Source organism: Giraffa tippelskirchi, chromosome 10 (assembly GCF_054371585.1).
Source record: "Giraffa tippelskirchi isolate mGirTip1 chromosome 10, T2T-mGirTip1v1.2.pri, whole genome shotgun sequence".
In the NCBI taxonomy this organism is placed as follows: domain Eukaryota; kingdom Metazoa; phylum Chordata; class Mammalia; order Artiodactyla; family Giraffidae; genus Giraffa; species Giraffa tippelskirchi.
Genome location: NC_137284.1, coordinates 147,042,691 through 147,060,285, shown reverse-complemented (window position 1 = coordinate 147,060,285; position 17,595 = coordinate 147,042,691). Strand labels below are relative to the sequence as shown.

General features: G+C 42.4%; 1 protein-coding gene across 4 annotated transcripts in view; it reads left to right on the top strand.

Moving 5' to 3' along the window:
- SLC37A3 (solute carrier family 37 member 3) overlaps nucleotides 1–17,595 on the top strand; it is a 103,322-nt gene that overhangs the window by 71,599 nt on the left and 14,128 nt on the right. For 2 of the 4 annotated variants that reach the window (XM_081534290.1, XM_081534293.1), the window contains 3 exons: nucleotides 3,440–3,536; nucleotides 4,844–4,957; nucleotides 5,446–6,734. In XM_081534290.1, coding sequence (XP_081390416.1) covers nucleotides 3,440–3,505 — 66 coding nt within the window. In that variant the 3' untranslated portion in view covers nucleotides 3,506–3,536; nucleotides 4,844–4,957; nucleotides 5,446–6,734. Of the gene's footprint in view, nucleotides 1–3,439; nucleotides 3,537–4,843; nucleotides 4,958–5,445; nucleotides 6,746–17,595 lie in introns of those variants that run through there. The other 2 variants (XM_081534288.1, XM_081534289.1) reach the window with 2 other exon arrangements.

Genomic DNA, 17,595 nt, shown 5'->3' with positions numbered 1-17,595 from the left:
AGAAATTAGATAACAAGTAACAAAATCATTAACCATTTTAAATCCCCTTGAATCCCAAGGAAGTTGTAATAACTTCATCATCAGTGAAATACTGATAAAAATGCCACCCCTTTGGATGAAAATGTTGTTGTGGATATTGTAATAGGATAACTGAATTTAGGTAAAGCCTTTCATCTGAGCACTTCTAAGGCCCTCAGCTTGTTTAACAGTTATCATCACGCCCCAAAGAGTGACATCAGGATACACAGTTCATGATTGTATGTGTGTATGTGCACGTTTGCTTATTTACTTAGAATTTTGTTTGTTTGCCTAGGCTCACCATAGAAAGTTTCAGGAACCTAACTATTGCTGTGGGTTTCATTAAAAAAAAAATAATACCTAAGGAGTAGCATACAAACTTGCCTTTGTTGCATGGGATGAAGATGTTAATGAGGTTACAAAAGGCAAAAAGAGTGCTCTGGAGCCAGGAGGTTAGGGCTGGGGGAGGAAGGAGCAGTGGCTGAAGTAGAGGCAGCAGGTAGACTCCTCCCCAAATGCCCCCAGGTGTGAGAGAGGTTTCATCCTTGTTTGCATTACTAGGTCGGTTCTCCTAAAAGTGATGATTCTGTGAACAAGGTCTTGGAGGGAAGATAATTTATGAGAACTTTCAAAATTCAAAACAAGCCTAAGGTCCCTAATTAAGACCACAGCTCCCGCTCCTGGTCTCTGCAGTCACTTTGAGGCTGTTGAAACAGCGTCTGGATAAAGGGATGGGTCGCTTAAGAGAAGAGCCTTTTAGAGAAAAGCCTAGCAAGATTTTTTTTTTTCGCCATCTTAGTTCCCCGACCAGGGATTGAACCCATCTGCTTGCAGTGGAAGCACGGAGTCTTAACCACTTGACCACCAGGGAAGTCCCAAAAAACATTAGCAAGAATGGCCCATGGGGATGACCAGCGCTGGCCCCCTTCCTGCTTCTGTCTGCTGTTTGGCTCTGGCACAGCACCTCACTTCATGCTGCAGGATCTAGCTAATAAGGCGATTTATGAAAATCAGCATTTATATTTTCCTCTTTCCACTCCCCAGCCCCCCAAAGAAACTGTTCTTTGCTCTGGGGCTCCTTTCCTTGTCTCAGTTGCTCACACCTCTGGCCTCAGCAGGGGGAGACAAAGTTCCAAAGACCCTGCCCACTGCACTTGTCAGAGTGGCACGGGTGCTTCGTTTCATTATTACTTTACATCCATTGGCTTTGAAACCCTCCTGGCTAGTCATTCTCTCAGAAGTTCTCGGTCCACCCACCCGCTCCCCATCCCTGCCCCACTGGCCTCTTATCACCACTGGCGACACAGCCTGCCTGTTTCATTGAAAAATCAGGACTGTCTAGAGTTTCTCTACTTGGGCAAGTCTCTGTTCTGCACAGGAACTGAGGCCTTAACGTCACTCTAAGTTCCACTCCTTTTGATTACCTTCTCTCCATCTTTTTTTTCCCCCTAGTTTTTCAGTTCCCTGGGCCTCTCAGTTGAGACTCTCACCCTTGCTTTCCACATCAGTTCTCTGAATGGATGCTCGACCCATGCGCCCCCCAGCCAGGCCCTCCCACAGGAGGCCTTTCATTGTGGGAGTGCTCTCGTTAGAAAAGGAGTTCTTCTGAGCGAAAATCTTAACAGTTTCTTCCAGTGGTCCTAATTCTCCCTTCCAAAGCAACAATGAAATTAAATTCAAGCCATGAAATTAAAAGACACTTGCTGTTTGGAAGAAAAGCTATGACCAACCTAGACAGCATATTAAAAACCAGAGACATTATTTTGCTGACAAAGGTCTGTCTAGTCAAAACTATCATTTTTCCAGTAGTCATGTATGGATGTGAGAGTTGGGCTATAAAGAAAGCTGAGTGGCAAAGAATTGATGCTTTTGAAGTGTGGTGTTGGAGAAGACTCTTGAGAGTCCCTTGGACTGCAAGGAGGTCCAACCAGTCAATCCTAAAGGAAATCAGTCCTGAATATTCATTGGAAGGACTAATGTTGAAGCTGAAACTGCAATACTTTGGCCACCTGATGTGAAAAACTGACTCATTGGAAAAGACCCTGATGCTAGGAAAGATTGAAGGCAGGAGGAGAAGGGGTCGACAGAGGATGAGATGGTTGGATGGCATCACTGACTCAATGGACATGAGTTTGAGTAAACTCCAGGAGTTGGTGATGGACAGGGAGGCCTGGCGTGCTGCAGTCCATGGGGTCACAAGGAGTCGGACACAACTGAGCGACTGAACTGAGAGCAAGACAGGTCTATATTTTCCCCTGGTGTATTGAAGACAACTTCCATCCTTCCCTTTCAGCTTTTTATGCTTCTAATCTTAAATCTTCATTGAAGCTATTCTCCCTGCCGTTGCTTCCTGATCAAAGCTGACCATCTTCATTCTCTACGTTTGATGTTGTAACTACCTTCTTATTCTTTGAATTCTGTTTCTCTCCATTTTGATTTCCCCCTTTTCTTCCTAATCCTCAATCCTAAGAGAACTCTCCAGACAAAACTGTTTCATCTTCTGTGTTCCCGACACTCTTGTTCATAGTCTATTTTTAGTTTTGTCATCACCTGTCTGCAAAGCTCTAGAAAGTCAGGACTACCTTCTCATCATTTTGAAAAATCCTCTCCTACAGTGCAAGGCACATGAGAGGTAGAACTTAAATGTTTAATTTTCTCTGTGCCTGTTCCGGTACTTTTACACTGTTCACTTTTTCATATTTTCCTAAAACCTCCCGACGACTACCAGATTTTTCTCGCTAGCTGCTATTTGTTACTCATTTTCCAATCTTAAACTGCCTGGTGATCACCCCGACGTCCTGCCAGCAGCCCAAAGTAATAGAGTTCATTTTCTCACCCCAGTCCCCGCAAAGCTACTTCCCACATACTCTCCTACTGGTCTTGCTTAATAAGTTGCTTGAAACATTTCTGGGTAACCTTAGGCGTCAAGGCACATTTTGATCCTTATTCATTAAGGGGCTCTCTCATTAAGTGACTGAGAATTTCCACTGAGCCCTAATTCTCACATTTCCTGAGTTGATTTGAACTGTCAGTGGCAACACCATCAGACCAGGCTCACAGCCCTAAGGATACTTTCTGCTCTATCTTTTCCTTGCTCCTTGTCTGCAGTCTCTAGGTGTTGCTGATTCTTTCTCCCTTGCTTTTCTTTTCTTTTCTTTTTTAATTTTTATTGGGATGTGTAGTTGATTTACAGTGTTGTTTGTGTTTCTGCTGTACAGCAAAGTGAATCGGTTATACAACTGGCTTGCTTTTCGAACTCATCTTGTTGATTTCGAAGTCAATTTCCTCTTCCTGAATTATTCTCAGGGGCCTTATTTCTAGTGTTCCACCTTCTAGTCTTCCCTTTTCCAATCTGCCCCATGCTCAACTCTTAGAATAATCCTGCTAAACAGTATTTTTGTGTTGTTTTTCTCTTGTTCAGCTATCAAAAGGGGACTCTCTTGTTTCCTGGGTTAATGTTGACATCTTACATGATCCTCATCTCTAACTAGAAAATCTGAGACACCAGAGATCTGAGGGTAAGTAGCAGCAACACCTCTCTTCTGCTGATTTTTTTTTTTTTTTCACCACACCACGTGGCTTGTGGGATCTAGTTCCCTGACTAGGGATTGAACCTGCACCACTGCATTGAAAGGGCAGAGTCTTAACCACTGGGCCACTAAGGAAGTCCATATATATATATATATATATATATATAATTTTTTTTTAATAACAACTTTATTGAGATATAATTTGCATATATATAACTCACCCTTCAAAGTATATAGTCATTTAGAAACTACACTTCAATAAAACTTAATAAAAAAATTGAACAATGGTTTTAGGGATAGTCACAGGTCTATCTAATTCTAGAACATTTTGTTCAATCCCCAAAGAAACCTCATATCTCTTAGCAGTCATTCTAAGTTCTATTCTCCGCTTTTCCCAGTTCCTGACAACTCATGATTTGCGTTCTGTACCCATGGTGCCTGCTCAGTCGCTAAGTCGTGTCCTACTCTTTGCGACCCCATGGACTATAACACGCCAGGCTCCTCTGTCTGTTGGTTTTTCCATGCAAGAATACTGGACTGAGTTGCTATTTCCTTCTCCAGGGGAGCTCTCCAGCCCAAAGATTGAACCTGTGTCTTCTGCATTGCAGGCAGATACTTTACCACTGAGCTACTGGGGAAGCCTCTGTACCTACTGTTGTTCAGTTGCTCAGTCATATTTGACTCTTTGTGACCCCATGGACAACAGCACCCTGTTGAAGGCTTCCCTGTCCTTCACTGTCTCCTGGAGTTTGCTCAAACTCATATCCATTGAATCAGAGATACCATCTGTACCTGTCGATCTGCCTGTTTTGCACATTTCATATAAATGGAATACATGGTCTTTTGTGATTAGCTCCTTTCACTTAAGCATAATGTTTCTGAGGCTGTTCTAACTGGGTTTTCTTAAATCCTGGATTTGTCTATTTGGTGTCCATTCATCAGAAGACCAACTGTCTTAATTATATTTTATTTTCTGTATTCTTGATGCTCTGGCATTTGTGGCCTCGGGGCAGAGACAGCCCCCCTCCCAGGACTAGCTAGCTCTTAGCCTTAGCAAAGGGCTTGCCCTACAGTACACTTTCCATATGCAAATAGTCTGGTCCTGAGCCCGCACACCAAACCAACCACACCCTTTATCAAACTCTCACACACCAAGCCAATCTCTCCCCCTCCCTAAGTCAACCGAAAGCCAGGTGCCAAACAGCTAGGAGACAGCCATTCCCAAAGCCTGCCAGAATTATAGAGACTAGTCAGTCCTAAACTGTTTATCCTGTCATGTCTTGCCTTTCCTGCAGGAAACATAATAAAAGCCCTGGCTAAGGTTTTCCCCAGCTCCTTCCGCCTCCTGGTCCAATCTGGAGCTTCCTTGTGTGGCCTTGTGGGCATGGTGTGCTTGCCTTTCAGGAACAGTGAGTAACAAAAATCTTTCAGTGGCATTGATCTCTCCTTGTCATCAGTCACCTCCCTAAATTAAAATCCCACAGAACTTGAATGAAAATGTGCTCTGTTTTCAGGCTACAGAGTTCGGTGTATCAATTTAATCTTATTTTTGAGATTGAAAGCTTCTATACTCTTAGATACCTTTTGTCCACTTAATAGTGAAATGAGAAAAGTGATTATTAGTATGTATTTCTTCTCATATCTTTTATAATTTTTCATTTATAAATGTTCATACCATATTAATTAATTAAAGCACATTTGCATATAGTTTTCTTCATTATATAATTGGATTATAAATTGCACACTTGAGTATTGCAAAGGGTTTTGTTAGTTTTTGTTCAATGTTTTTTGTCTCTGAATTGAACCATGTCTGATATTGTCTTTGTTTGAATTTGCCTAATGTAACTGTCCTAATGTAATGTAACTTTTGTTTTCAACCTTTCTGAATCACTTTTAGAACTGAGTGTTGCCCATGTATCCTAATGTTCATTGCAGCACCGTATACAATAGCCAGGACATGGAAGGAACCTAGATGTCCATCGACAGAATAATGGATAAAGAAGTTGTGGTACAAGATATACAAGCTGGATGTAGAAAAGGCAGAGGAACCAGAGATCAAATTGCCAACATACACTGGATCCTAGAAAAAGCAAGAGAATTCCAAAAAAACTGCTTCTGCTAAAGTCTTTGACTGTTGGACATGGAACAATGGACTAGTTCAAAATTGGGACAGGAGTACGTCAAGGCTGTATATTGTCACCCTGCTTATTTAACTTATATGCAGAGTAAATCATGCGAAATCTCAGGCTGGATGAATCACAGGCTGGAGTCAAGATTGCCAAGAGAAATATCAACAACCTCAGATATAGAGATGATACCAGTTTAATGGCAGAAAGTTAAGAGGAACTAAAGAGCCTCTTGATGAAGGTGAAAGAGGAGAGTGAAAAAGCTGGCTTAAAACTCAACATTTAAAAAATGAACATCATGGCATCTGGTCCCATCACTTCATGGCAAATAGATGGGGAAAATGTGGAAACAGTGACAGATTTCATTTTCTTGGGCTCCAAAATCAATGCAGATGGTGACTGCAGCCACAAAATTATAAGATGCTTGCTCCTTGGAAGTATAGCTATGACAAACCTAGATAGTGTATTAAAAAGCAGAGTCATGACTTTGCCAACAAAGGTCCTAATAGTCAAAGCTACAGTTTATCCAGTAGTCATGTATGATTCTAAGAGCTGGACCACAAAGAAGGCTGAGCGCTGAAGAATTGATGCTTTGGAACTGTGGTGCTGAAGAAGACTCTTGAGAGTCCCTTGGACTGCAAGGAGATCCAACCAATCAATCCTAAAGGAAATCAGTCCTGAATATTCATTGGAAGGACTGGTGCTGAAGCTGAAGCTCCAATACTTTGGCCACCTGATGTGAAGAGCTGACTCATTGGAAAAAACTCTGATGCTGGGAAAGATTGAAGGCAGGAGGAGAAGGGGACAATAGAGGATGAGATGGTTGGATGGCGTCACCAACTCAAAGGAGAAGAGTTTGAGCAAATTCAGGGAAATAGTCATGGACAGGGAAACCTGGTGTGCTGCAGTTCATGGAGTTGCAAAGAGTTGGACACGACTTAGCAACTGAATGACAGCAACAGCATACAATAAATGTTACTCAGCCATAAAAAGGAGTGAATTTGCATCAGTTCTAGTGAGGTGGATACCTAGAGCCTGTTATACAGAGTGAACTAACAAAGAGGAAAACAGGTATCATTTATTAATGTATATATGTGGAATCTAGAAAAATGGTGTTGATAAGTCTATTTGTAGAGCAGCAATAGAAACGCAGACATGGAGAACAGCCTTGTGGCCATGGTGGCCGGGGGAAGGAGGGAATGGGATGAACTGAGAGCAGCATTGAAAACACGTACATCTATATGTAACTACGTGTATCTATATGTAAAATAGATAGCCAGTGGGAATTTGCTGTATGAAGTAGAAAGCTCAACCTGGTGCTCTGTGACAACCTAGAGGAGTGGGATAGGGTGGGATGTGGGAGGGAGGCTCAAGAGGGAGGGGACGTATGCATGCCTGTGACTGATTCATGCTGATGTATGGCAGAACCAACACAACATTGTAAAGCAATTATCCTCCAGTTAAAAATAAATTTAAAAAATTGTGTTGTGATTTAATCTAATCCTTTTGAATAAGTTTGGCTTATTTATATTTGAAAATATGTGCTACCAAAGCAAGCACTGTTTGTTTGGTTTTTTTACAATTATGGTTGTGGCATACTGTCTTAGTTGCCCTATAGCATGTGACTCTTCCTGGACCAGGGATTGAACCTGTGTCCCCTGCATTGGCAGGCAGATTCCTAACCACTGGGAAGTCCAGCAAACACTATTGTACATTAAAATCTGTTTTTTCTTTCACCTAAACTAAATATAAATATCCCACAGGTACAACTGAGACAAAGCCTCATTTCTGTTGTGGTATGTATAATATCAGTACTTCATTTCTTTTTATGACTGAATTATATGCATTTACCACATGTTTATTCACTCATCAGTTAATGGACATTTGGGTTAGTTGCACTTTTTGGCTACTATGAGTAATGCTGATAGGAGCATTTGTGTACAAGCTTTTGTGTGGCTATATGTTTTCAGCTCCCTTGAGTATATACCTGGGTGTGGGATTCCTAGGTCATATGGTAACTATATTTAACATAAAGAATTACCAAAGTATTTTCTAAAGTGGCTGTACCATTTTACAATCCCACCAGCAATCTGTGAAAGTTCCAGTTTCTCCATGTTCTCACCGTCACCTGTGATTGTCTTTTTAACTTTTAGTCATGGACTACACAGGAGCTGGAAAGATCGAGAAGTTAATCCAAGTGCTGTGCAGTTATATAGAGCTGTAAATCAGACTGTAGGTACCAGTCTGATTTTTCCTCATATTAATAGAATTTAGAACTTAAAATTACATACTTCTTGGGCACTCTTAATCAAAATAAATAGCCAGGTGATTCACTTGGGAAATTCCACAAGGTGTGCCCTCCCCTCCCTGGGATGGATTGATTCTCAGCCAGGCTGCTTTAGCTGGGCTTGGACCGAGCTGGCTCTTACTCCTCTTCTCCTGTGGGTGATTTCCAGGAATTGAGAAGGGTCGCAGGAAGAATAGAAAGTGTTAGATAGTTTCTGTCTTGGGCTATGAAAAAAAACACAGATACTCAGTTCCTAAAGCGCTCGTCTCCTGGCAGCCAGACAGGCAAGGAGAGAACAAGAGCATCCGTGTCCTTGGCAGCGCTCAGAATAGCAGTCAGGCTCTCAGTGATTCATCACGCGCGGGCCTGCCCACCCGTGACCCGAGCGGCTGAGCGCTGCGTGAGTCAGGCCTCCCTTGGCTTCCTCCCTGGGCTTTCTGGGGCGGGGCGGGAGCGGAGGGGAGGCCCGTGACCCTGGAGGCGGTGCCAGCCAGGAGAGGCTGCCTTTTCTGGTCTGTTCCTTCCTGAAGGGGTTTCTGCTCCAGTCTGCACCAAGCCCTGGGCTTCCCAGGTGGCGCTAGTGGTAAAGAACCTGCCTGCCAGTGCTGGAGACATAAGAGGCGCGGGTTCAACCCCTGGGTCAGGAAGATCGCCTGGAGAAGGGCATGGTAGCCCACTCTAGTATTGTTGCCTGGAGAATCCCACGGACAGAGGAGCTTGAACGGGCTACAGTCCATGGAGTTCCAGAGCCAAACATGAATGAAGTGACTTAGCATGCATGCACTGCACCAAGCTTTAGGGAAATTTGGAGGAGAAGAATCCTGATATTTGGAAGAAAGAGTACACTTAGGGTCCTTTCTAAAATTGAGGCCACTTTGCCCCACTGAGCTGGACCGTGCTGCCATGTGGATCCCTACAAGAGCCCTCATCTCTGATATCCTGCCCTCTCCCATTGGATGGGCATTCTGTTCTCTTGCTTTCCGTATCTTGTCTCTTCCTTCTTTTCTCTGTCCCCTTGCTCAGCAAGGATTATATGTTTTTATGAAATCACACCTATTGGATTTTTCCTTCTCAGGCCACATCTCTTGGCTGGTGCTTCCTATCCTAGTCCTAGCAGAGAGAAGAGCCCAGGGTTCTCAACACCAACCTGCCCTGTCTGGACCCAAACTCCCCTTTGACCCACAGTAGAATCACAAGTTGAAAAATCATCCTGATACCTACCATAAGATGCTTAAAAACATGCTGACTCTTAATCACTGGACCAGCAGGTATCCTAAATGGGAAGGAAACCCAAAAGAGAGGGGATGTATGTATATATGGGTTTTCCTGGTGGCTTAGCGGTAAAGAATCTGCCTCCCAATTCAGGAGACACAGGTTTGATCCCTGGGTTGGGAAGATCCCCTGGAGGAGGAAATGGCAACCCATTCCAGTATTCTTGTCTGGAAAATTCCATGGACAGAGGACCCTGGTGTGTGTATATATATATATGGCTGATTCATTTTGCTGCACAATAGAAACTAACACAACATTGTAAAGCAACTATACTTCAATAAAAATAATTTTTAAAATTAAAAACATCCTTCTTCATCTGATCGACCTGAGACACGCCCTGAGTCTCAGAATCTCCTTCAGCTGAACTCTCATTCTCTCCTCAGTGCACGGCTCTTGCTGTGTGTCCCGCTTCACTTTTGTAGCAAGTCATTTTCCTCTTTGCTACTTTTCCAGTGCTTATTTTCTTGGATCCACTCAAGTTAAAACTGAAGTGTTCCTGTTCCTCCTTCACGGCGGGAGCGCATCGCTTCCATCTCTGCATGTGTCTGTCACGCGTTCCATGACACCTTTTAGAAATCCAGGCACAGCTAGGCTTGGTGGCTTGCCTAAGATGACATAGCACTGTCTGGCAAGAATGATAACTTACTCTTTTTAAAAAGTTTTTTGTTTATTTTTTAACTGAAGGATAATTGCTTTACAGAATTGTGTTGGTTTCTGCCAAACATCAACAGGAATCATGCACAGGTATACATATGTCCCTTCTCTCTTGACCCTCCCTCCCATCTCCCTTCCCATCCTACCCCTCTAGATTGTTACAGAGCCCCGGTTTGAGTTCCCTGAGTCATATAGCAAATTCTTCTAAAGGTTTTCTGTGTTCCCTTCCTCGTGGCTGCACGGCTCACATGCTCTGAAGAGAACACGGCTTAGTAACAAAACATCCAAGAGCTTTTATTTCCCGAAAGAGCTGGACGAGATGAAGCACTGGGGAAGTGGAGATTATACCTTATGTGAGCATAGGAAACAGGAGGAGGCTGGGTGTGAATAACACGTCACTTTTGTGGGATCGACACTTGGAATGAATATGATTGGGTCTCTGGATCACAGCTAATTCTAAGCCCTGGCCGATGACCCATTTATTTCAAACACGTTACACAATATTTTAAAGCACAAGAAATAGTTATCTAAAATTCATTTCAATGAGGTAACATGGGGCGCTTAAATGTGCAGTGGTTTGAAGTAGCTTTCGTTTTTATCATTAAAGTGATGCCATGAAATGGGTAGAACAGAGATTTAGGCCCATCGTAAAGTGAGGACACTGAAGCACCATGAGTGAATGAATAAATGAATGAGGTCATGCCGCATTTGTTCCAAAGGGCACAGGCTTGGTTAGCACAGCTGGGACTAGACTCCTGCCGCATGTTTGATTTCTATCACACTGCTTTCTTTTCAGGAAGCCTCTTTCATATAGAGATGAGACAAACCACCCTCTCCGCCTTGCAGCCATCAGCTTCTAGCTATTATCCATCCAAGGAACCACCTCCTGTCCCTATTTGCCCCTTCCTTTGCATACCATGGCCACTAGTCAGGCCCAGCCCTTTCTTATCTCTCACCTGACTGTTTAGGGGCCCTGGTCTCCTCTTTTAAATATGTCTTATACACGGATGCCTGGCTAATCAGTCTCAGGGACAGCTTTGAGAACTTCATTCTTCTGCTCAGAATTAAATGGAAAATTCTTGATTTGGTATTCATGGCATCCTGGTGCTGGTCCCCCACCCACCCACCCCCCCGCCTCTCCAGCTCCCTCTCTACTTGGAGTCATCTCCAGCCAAACTGGAGTCGATACTAAAATATGCCATCTGTTGTTCTTCCTCTAAACCTTGACTCCAGCTGCTACTTTGGGAGCAGCCCCACCTGCTTACCCATCTTGCAAAGCTCAGCTGCAGTCCAATCACCTTCAGGAATCCTTTAGAGACCCCATGACCAGGTGTGATCTCGCCTGTGAATTTCCTGAAGCACATTTTTAGAACCTCCTGAGAGCATTGCTGTATTACTACAATTAGGTCTATTTCTAGCCTTTAATCTCCTTAAGGATAAGAAATTGTTGTTTTTCAGTCGCTCAGTCGTGTCCGATTCTTTGTGACCTCATGGACTGCAGCATGCCAGGCTTCCTTGCCCTTCATTATCTCCCAGAGTTTACTCTAACTGATGTCCATTGAGTCGACGATTCCATCCAACCATCTCATCCTCTGTCACCCCTTCTCCTGCCCTCAGTCTTTCATCGAGGTCTTTTCCAATGATTCTGCTCTTTGCATCAGGTGGCCAAAATATTGGAGCTTCAGCATCAGTCCTTCCAGTGAATACTCAGGGTTGATATCTTTTAGGATTCACTGGTTTGATCTCCTTGCAGTCCAAAGGACTCTCAAGAGTCTTCTCTAACACCACAGTTTGAAAGCATCCGTTCTTCAGAGCTTAGCCTTCTTTATGGTCTGACTGTCACATCCGTGCATGACTATTGGAAAAAACATAGCTTTGACTATACAAACATATGTATCTTTAATTTTGTCCATCTCCTCTGCCCTTACTCCAGCATCAGTGAGAGGTTTGGCTTACTGCTGAGTCCTTGCTTGGTGCACATGAGGTGTCCAGTGTTAACCACTCTGAGCCCGAGATCCCAAATTGGTGCCCACAGCTGACATAGTAATCCTGGACATGTTTTGTCTGGCCATTCTAGAGTTGAGTTGTTATTGTTGTGTGTGTTAAAACACATAAAATATAAAAAGTTTCCATTTTAGCCATTTTTAAGTGTACAGTTCAGTGGCATCAGTTACATTCACAGTGTTGTGCAAGCATCACCACTGTCTATTTCAAAAGTATTTTCATCACCCCAAACAGAAACTCTATAACCATTAAGCAATAACCCCCCAACCCCTGGTAACCTCTTATCTACTTTCCGTCTGTGGATTTGTGTCTTCTAGATATGTCACATCAGTGGAATCATACAATATTTGTGTCTTTGTGTCACTTAGTATAACGTTTTCAAGGTTTATCTGTGTTATAGTATCAACGCTTTGCTCCTTTTCATGGCTGAATAATATGCCACGGTGTGGCTGTACCAGATTTTATTTATCCATTTGTCTGTTGGACATTTTCATGTTTTAGCTATTGTGAAGAATGCTGCAGTGAACATTGGCATAAAAGTATCTGTCTGACTCTCTGTTTTCACTTTTTCTGAGTATATACTTAGGGATGAAACTGCTGAGTCATATGGTAATTCTATGTTTAACTTTTTGAGAAACCCACTGTAGAGTTTTTAAAATTCAAATTTCTTAACAACTTTAGAAAATGAAGGGATTACACATAAAATCAGATTTTTCCCCCTCAACTTCTCTTGAAAAAATGAGAAAGTCTGAAGTCTGGCTATCCTGGGTCCATGTCTCTGTTTGGTTTGTTTTGTTTTTAAATTTTTTTTTTTTTTTTTGGCTGCCTATCATGTGGGGTCTTAGTTCCCTGACCAGGGATTAAACCCATCCCTCTGCACTGGAAGTGTAGAGTTTAACCACTGGACTGCCAGGGAAGTCCTAGATCCATGTCTCTGTAGAGATATGATCTGCTGGGAATGAGTGGGGAACATCCCCCTGTAGATGGGATGTCTAGTCTCCAGCTCAGCAAGATCCTTACCCAGCTGGTATTAGAGGTTGGCAGTCCCTATCTGGGCCCAGTTCTGGTCCCCTCCCTTCACTGTGTCTTCCCCACCCCTCCCATATGGACACTGTTTCCCTCCTGTGTTGGTACTCACTCCATGTTATTTGTGTACATGCCATTCGTCTCCCCATCTAGGCTGTAATTATCTGAGAGCAGAATACCTGTCTTTTTATCTCTGATTTACCAGAGCTGACTGGCACATTGTTTATACCCGAAGTCTTATATTACAATTTAAATTGAATGACTTAGGTTTAGGGCAGACCTAATTTTATGATTATGACTGACTGAGTCACGCAAGACTGCATTGTCGCATGTTATAAGAAAAGGGGAAAAGCCTAAAATTGGGGAAATGAATTATAGATTACAGGCAATGCGGGAAGGGCTAACCACTTCCTCATTTAAAATATTTCTTCCCTAGAGTTTTCTTTTTTATCACTCTAGGCTGTAGTTGGATGAAAATCATCTAAAAGATGATTTATGGGAAACTGAAACTGAGGTATAATACAGAACATGTTATTGAGAAATAGAACTAAAATGTAATGTCTAGGGACTTCCCTGGTGATCCAGTGGTTGAGAATCTTCACGCCAGTGAGTTCCATCCCTGGTCCGGGAAGATCCCACGTACCCCAGAGCAAATAAGCCCAAGTGCCGAAACTGCCCAAACTACCGAGCCTGTGCACCTCGAGCCCATGCTCCACAAGAGAAGCCACCACAGTGAGAAGCCCATGCACCACAACTAGAGAGTAGCCCCCGCTCACTGCAGCTAGAGAAAGCCTGCACGCAGCAACAAAGACTCAGCACAGCCAGAGAAAATAAATGAAGGAAACGAATAATAAAAACTTAAAAAGTATAATGTCTGTATCCATATGTAAGAAAATAAATTTGGACCCCTGCCTCACATCAGAGGAGAGTGAAAAAGTTGGCTTAAAGCTCAATGTTCAAAAAACTAAGATCATGGCATCTGGTCCCATCACTTCATGGGAAATAGATGGGGAAACAGTGGAAACAGTGTCAGACTTTATTTTTTGGGCTCCAAAATCACTGCTGATGGTGATTGCAGCCATGAAATTAAAAGATGCTTACTCCTTGGAAGGAAGGTTATGACCAACCTAGATAGCATATTTAAAAGCAGAGACATTACTTTGCCAACAAAGGTCCGTCTAGTCAAGGCTATGGTTTTTTCAGTGGTCATGTGTGGATGTGAGAGTTGGACGGTGAAGAAAGCTGAGCACTGAAGAATTGATGCTTTTGAAATGTGGTGTTGGAGAAGACTCTTGAGTGTCCCTCTTGAGTGTCCCTTGGATTGCAAGGAGATCCAACCAGTCCGTCCTAAATGAGATCAGTCCTGGGTGTTCATTGGAAGGACTGATGTTGAAGCTGAAACTCCAATACTTTGGCCACCTCATGTGAAGAGTTGACTCATTGGAAAAGACCCTAACGCTGGGAAGGATTGGGGGCAGGAGGAGAAGGGAACGACAGAGGATGAGATGGTTGGATGGCATCACTGACTCGATGGACATGGGTTTGGGTAAACTCTGGGAGTTGGTGATGGACAGGGAGGCCTGGCATGCTGCGATTCATGGGGTCGCAAAGAGTCAGACACGACTGAGTGACTGAACTGAACTGAACTCGCATCATATTATAAAAAATAACTATTGGTGATGTAACCACTGTGGAAAAGAGTTTGGAGTTTCCTTAAAAAACTAAAAGTAGAGCTACCATATGATCCAGCAGTCCCACTACTGGGCACTTATTCAGAAAAGATGAAAACTCTTAATTTGAAAATATACATGTACCCTAGTGTTTATAATAACAGTATTCATAGTAGCCAAGACATGGAAACAACCCAAGTGCCCATGAACAGGCAATTGGTTTAAGAAGATGTGGGATATATAAACAGTGGAGTACTACTCAGCCCTGAAAATGAATGGAATAATGCCATTTGCAGCAACGTGGATGGATCTAGAGACTATCGTACTGAGTAAAGTAAGTTAGAGAAAGACAAACATCATATGACATCACGTATATGTGAAATCTTAAAAGATGATACAAATGAACTTATTTACAAAACAGAAGTAGACTCAGAGATAGAAAACAAATTTATGGTTACCAAAGGGGAAAGGGGATGCTTTTGAACTATGGTGTTGGAGAAGACTCTTGAGAGTCCCTTGGACTTTGAGGAGATCAAACCAGTCAATCCTAAAGGAATTGAGTCCTCAATATTCATTGGAAGGACTGATACTGAAGCTCTAACTAATACTTTGGCCACCCAATGCCAAGAAATGACTCATTGGAAAAGACCCTGATGCTGGGAAAGATTGCAGGCAGGAGGAGAAGGGGACGACAGAGGATGAGATGGTTGGATGGCATCACTGACTCAATGGACATGAGTTTGAGCAAGCTCCGGGAGTTGGTGAAGGATGGGGAAGCCTGGCGTGCTGCAGTCCACGGGGTTGCAAAGAGTTGGACATGACTGAACTGAACTGAAAGGGGAAAGGGGAGGGGGAGGGATAAATTCTGAATATGAGATTAATAGATACAAACTACTCTATGTAAAAAGGATAAGCAACAAGGATTTACTGTATAGCACAGGGAAGATCCCTTAGAGGAGGGCATGGCAACCCTCTCCAGTATTCTTGGCTGGAGAATCCCATGGACAGAGGAGCCTGGTGGGCTACAGTCCATAGGATTGCAAAGGTTGGACACAACTGAAGTGACTTAGCATGTACACATACACATGCACACACAACTACATTCAATATCTTGTAAAAACCTATAGTGGAAAATAATCTGAAATAAAAAATATATATATAACTGAATCACTTTGCTGTACCCTGAAACTAATACAGTATTGTAAATCAACTATATTTCAATTAAAAATAGATATCACATAAATGTAAGAGCTAAAATCATAAAACCCTTAGTAGAAAATATAGGAATAAATCTTTGAGTCAGGCAATAGTTTTTTTAGATAAAGTGGAAGTGACAAAAGAAAAAAATACATTGGACTTCACGAAGTTGAAAACTTTGTGTTTCAAAGGACACCAGTGAGAAAATGAAAAAGCTCACAGAATGGGAGAACATACTTGCAAATCATAAATCTGGGAAGGAAATTGCATCCATAATAAACAAAGAGCTCTGACAACTCAACAGTAAAAGGACAAATAACCCAATTAAAAAGTAGCCAAAGAATCTGAAGAGGCATTTCTTCAAAGAAGTTATACCAAGCACCTGAAAAAGTTGAACATCATTAGTTATTGGAGAAACGTAAATCAAAACTACGAGATACCTACCACTTCATACTCACTAGGATGGCTGTAATAATTTTTAAAAAATTATAATAGCAAGTTTTGGAGAATTTATGGAGAAACTGGAACCCTCATCCATTGCTGGTAGGTTTGTAGATGGTGTAGCCACTTTGAAAAACAGGTGGTTCCTTGAAATATTAAAATAATATTACTATGGGATCCAGCATTCTACTCTTAGGTCAGTCAGCAAGAGACATAAAAACATAGGTCCACACTAAAACTTGTACACAAGTGTGCACTGCATTGTTACTCATAATAGCCCCAAATTGGAAGCAACCCAAATTTCCAACAACTAATAAATGGATAAACAAAATGCAGCATATCCAAGCAATGGAATATTATTCAGTCAGGAAAAAGAATGAAGTATTGATAAGTAACATAGTATTGATCTGTAACATAGATGCATCTTGTAAACGTTATGCCAAGTGAAATAAGTCAGACACAAGAGATCACATTCTGCACTATGATTCCATTTATGTTAATTTGAAATGTTCACATTAGGTAAATCTATAGAGATAGAAAGTAGCTTAGTAGTTGTCTGAACTGGAAGGCAGGGGGAGTGAGAAGCAACTGCTCATTGGTGCAGGGTTTCTTTTTTGGGGTGATGAAAATGTTCTAAAACTGGGTCATAGTGATGGTTGTACAACTCTGTGAATATATTGGAAACCACTGAACTGTAAAAAACAGAAGAAACAGGACCCAGACATAAAGTGCTATTCATTCCTTTTACATAACTAATAAAGTACAAAATACTCAAAGATGACCAAAAAAAAAGTGTCTAAAGTCGTTTAGACTAAAGCATTTACAGATGACCTGGAATGATGTGTTGAGTTTGCTTTTAAATACTCCAGGCATCCTTCCATGCAAAATACACTTGGGTGGGGGTTGGATGAAATAAAATGGACAAAATGTGGATCGTTGTTGATGCTGGAGGATGGGCACATGGAGTTTATTATACTGCTCTATTTTTGTGAATGTGAATTTTTTTTTTCCCCATAATAAACTTAAAAAGAAAAAAGCCAAGACGTCATACTGTCTTTGTCTGGGGAGCTCCCTGTGGAGAGCTGAGACTGTGGACTCCACGGGGTTCTCCCCAGGCTCCTGTACTCATGTGGACGAGGAGGGATGAAAGGCCAGAGCAGTTCGGGGATGTTAGTTTCCCAGGGCTGCTATACAGCGTTCTGCAAACCCGGGGGCTTAAGACCACAAATTTATTCCCTCGCAATTCTGTAGGCTTGCAAGTCTGAACTCGAGGTATCAGCAGCCTCTCTCTGAGCCACCAGGGGAGGATCCTTCCTTGCCTCCTCTAGCTGGCAATCCTTGGGGTTCCTGGCTGCCAGATTGCACCCCTC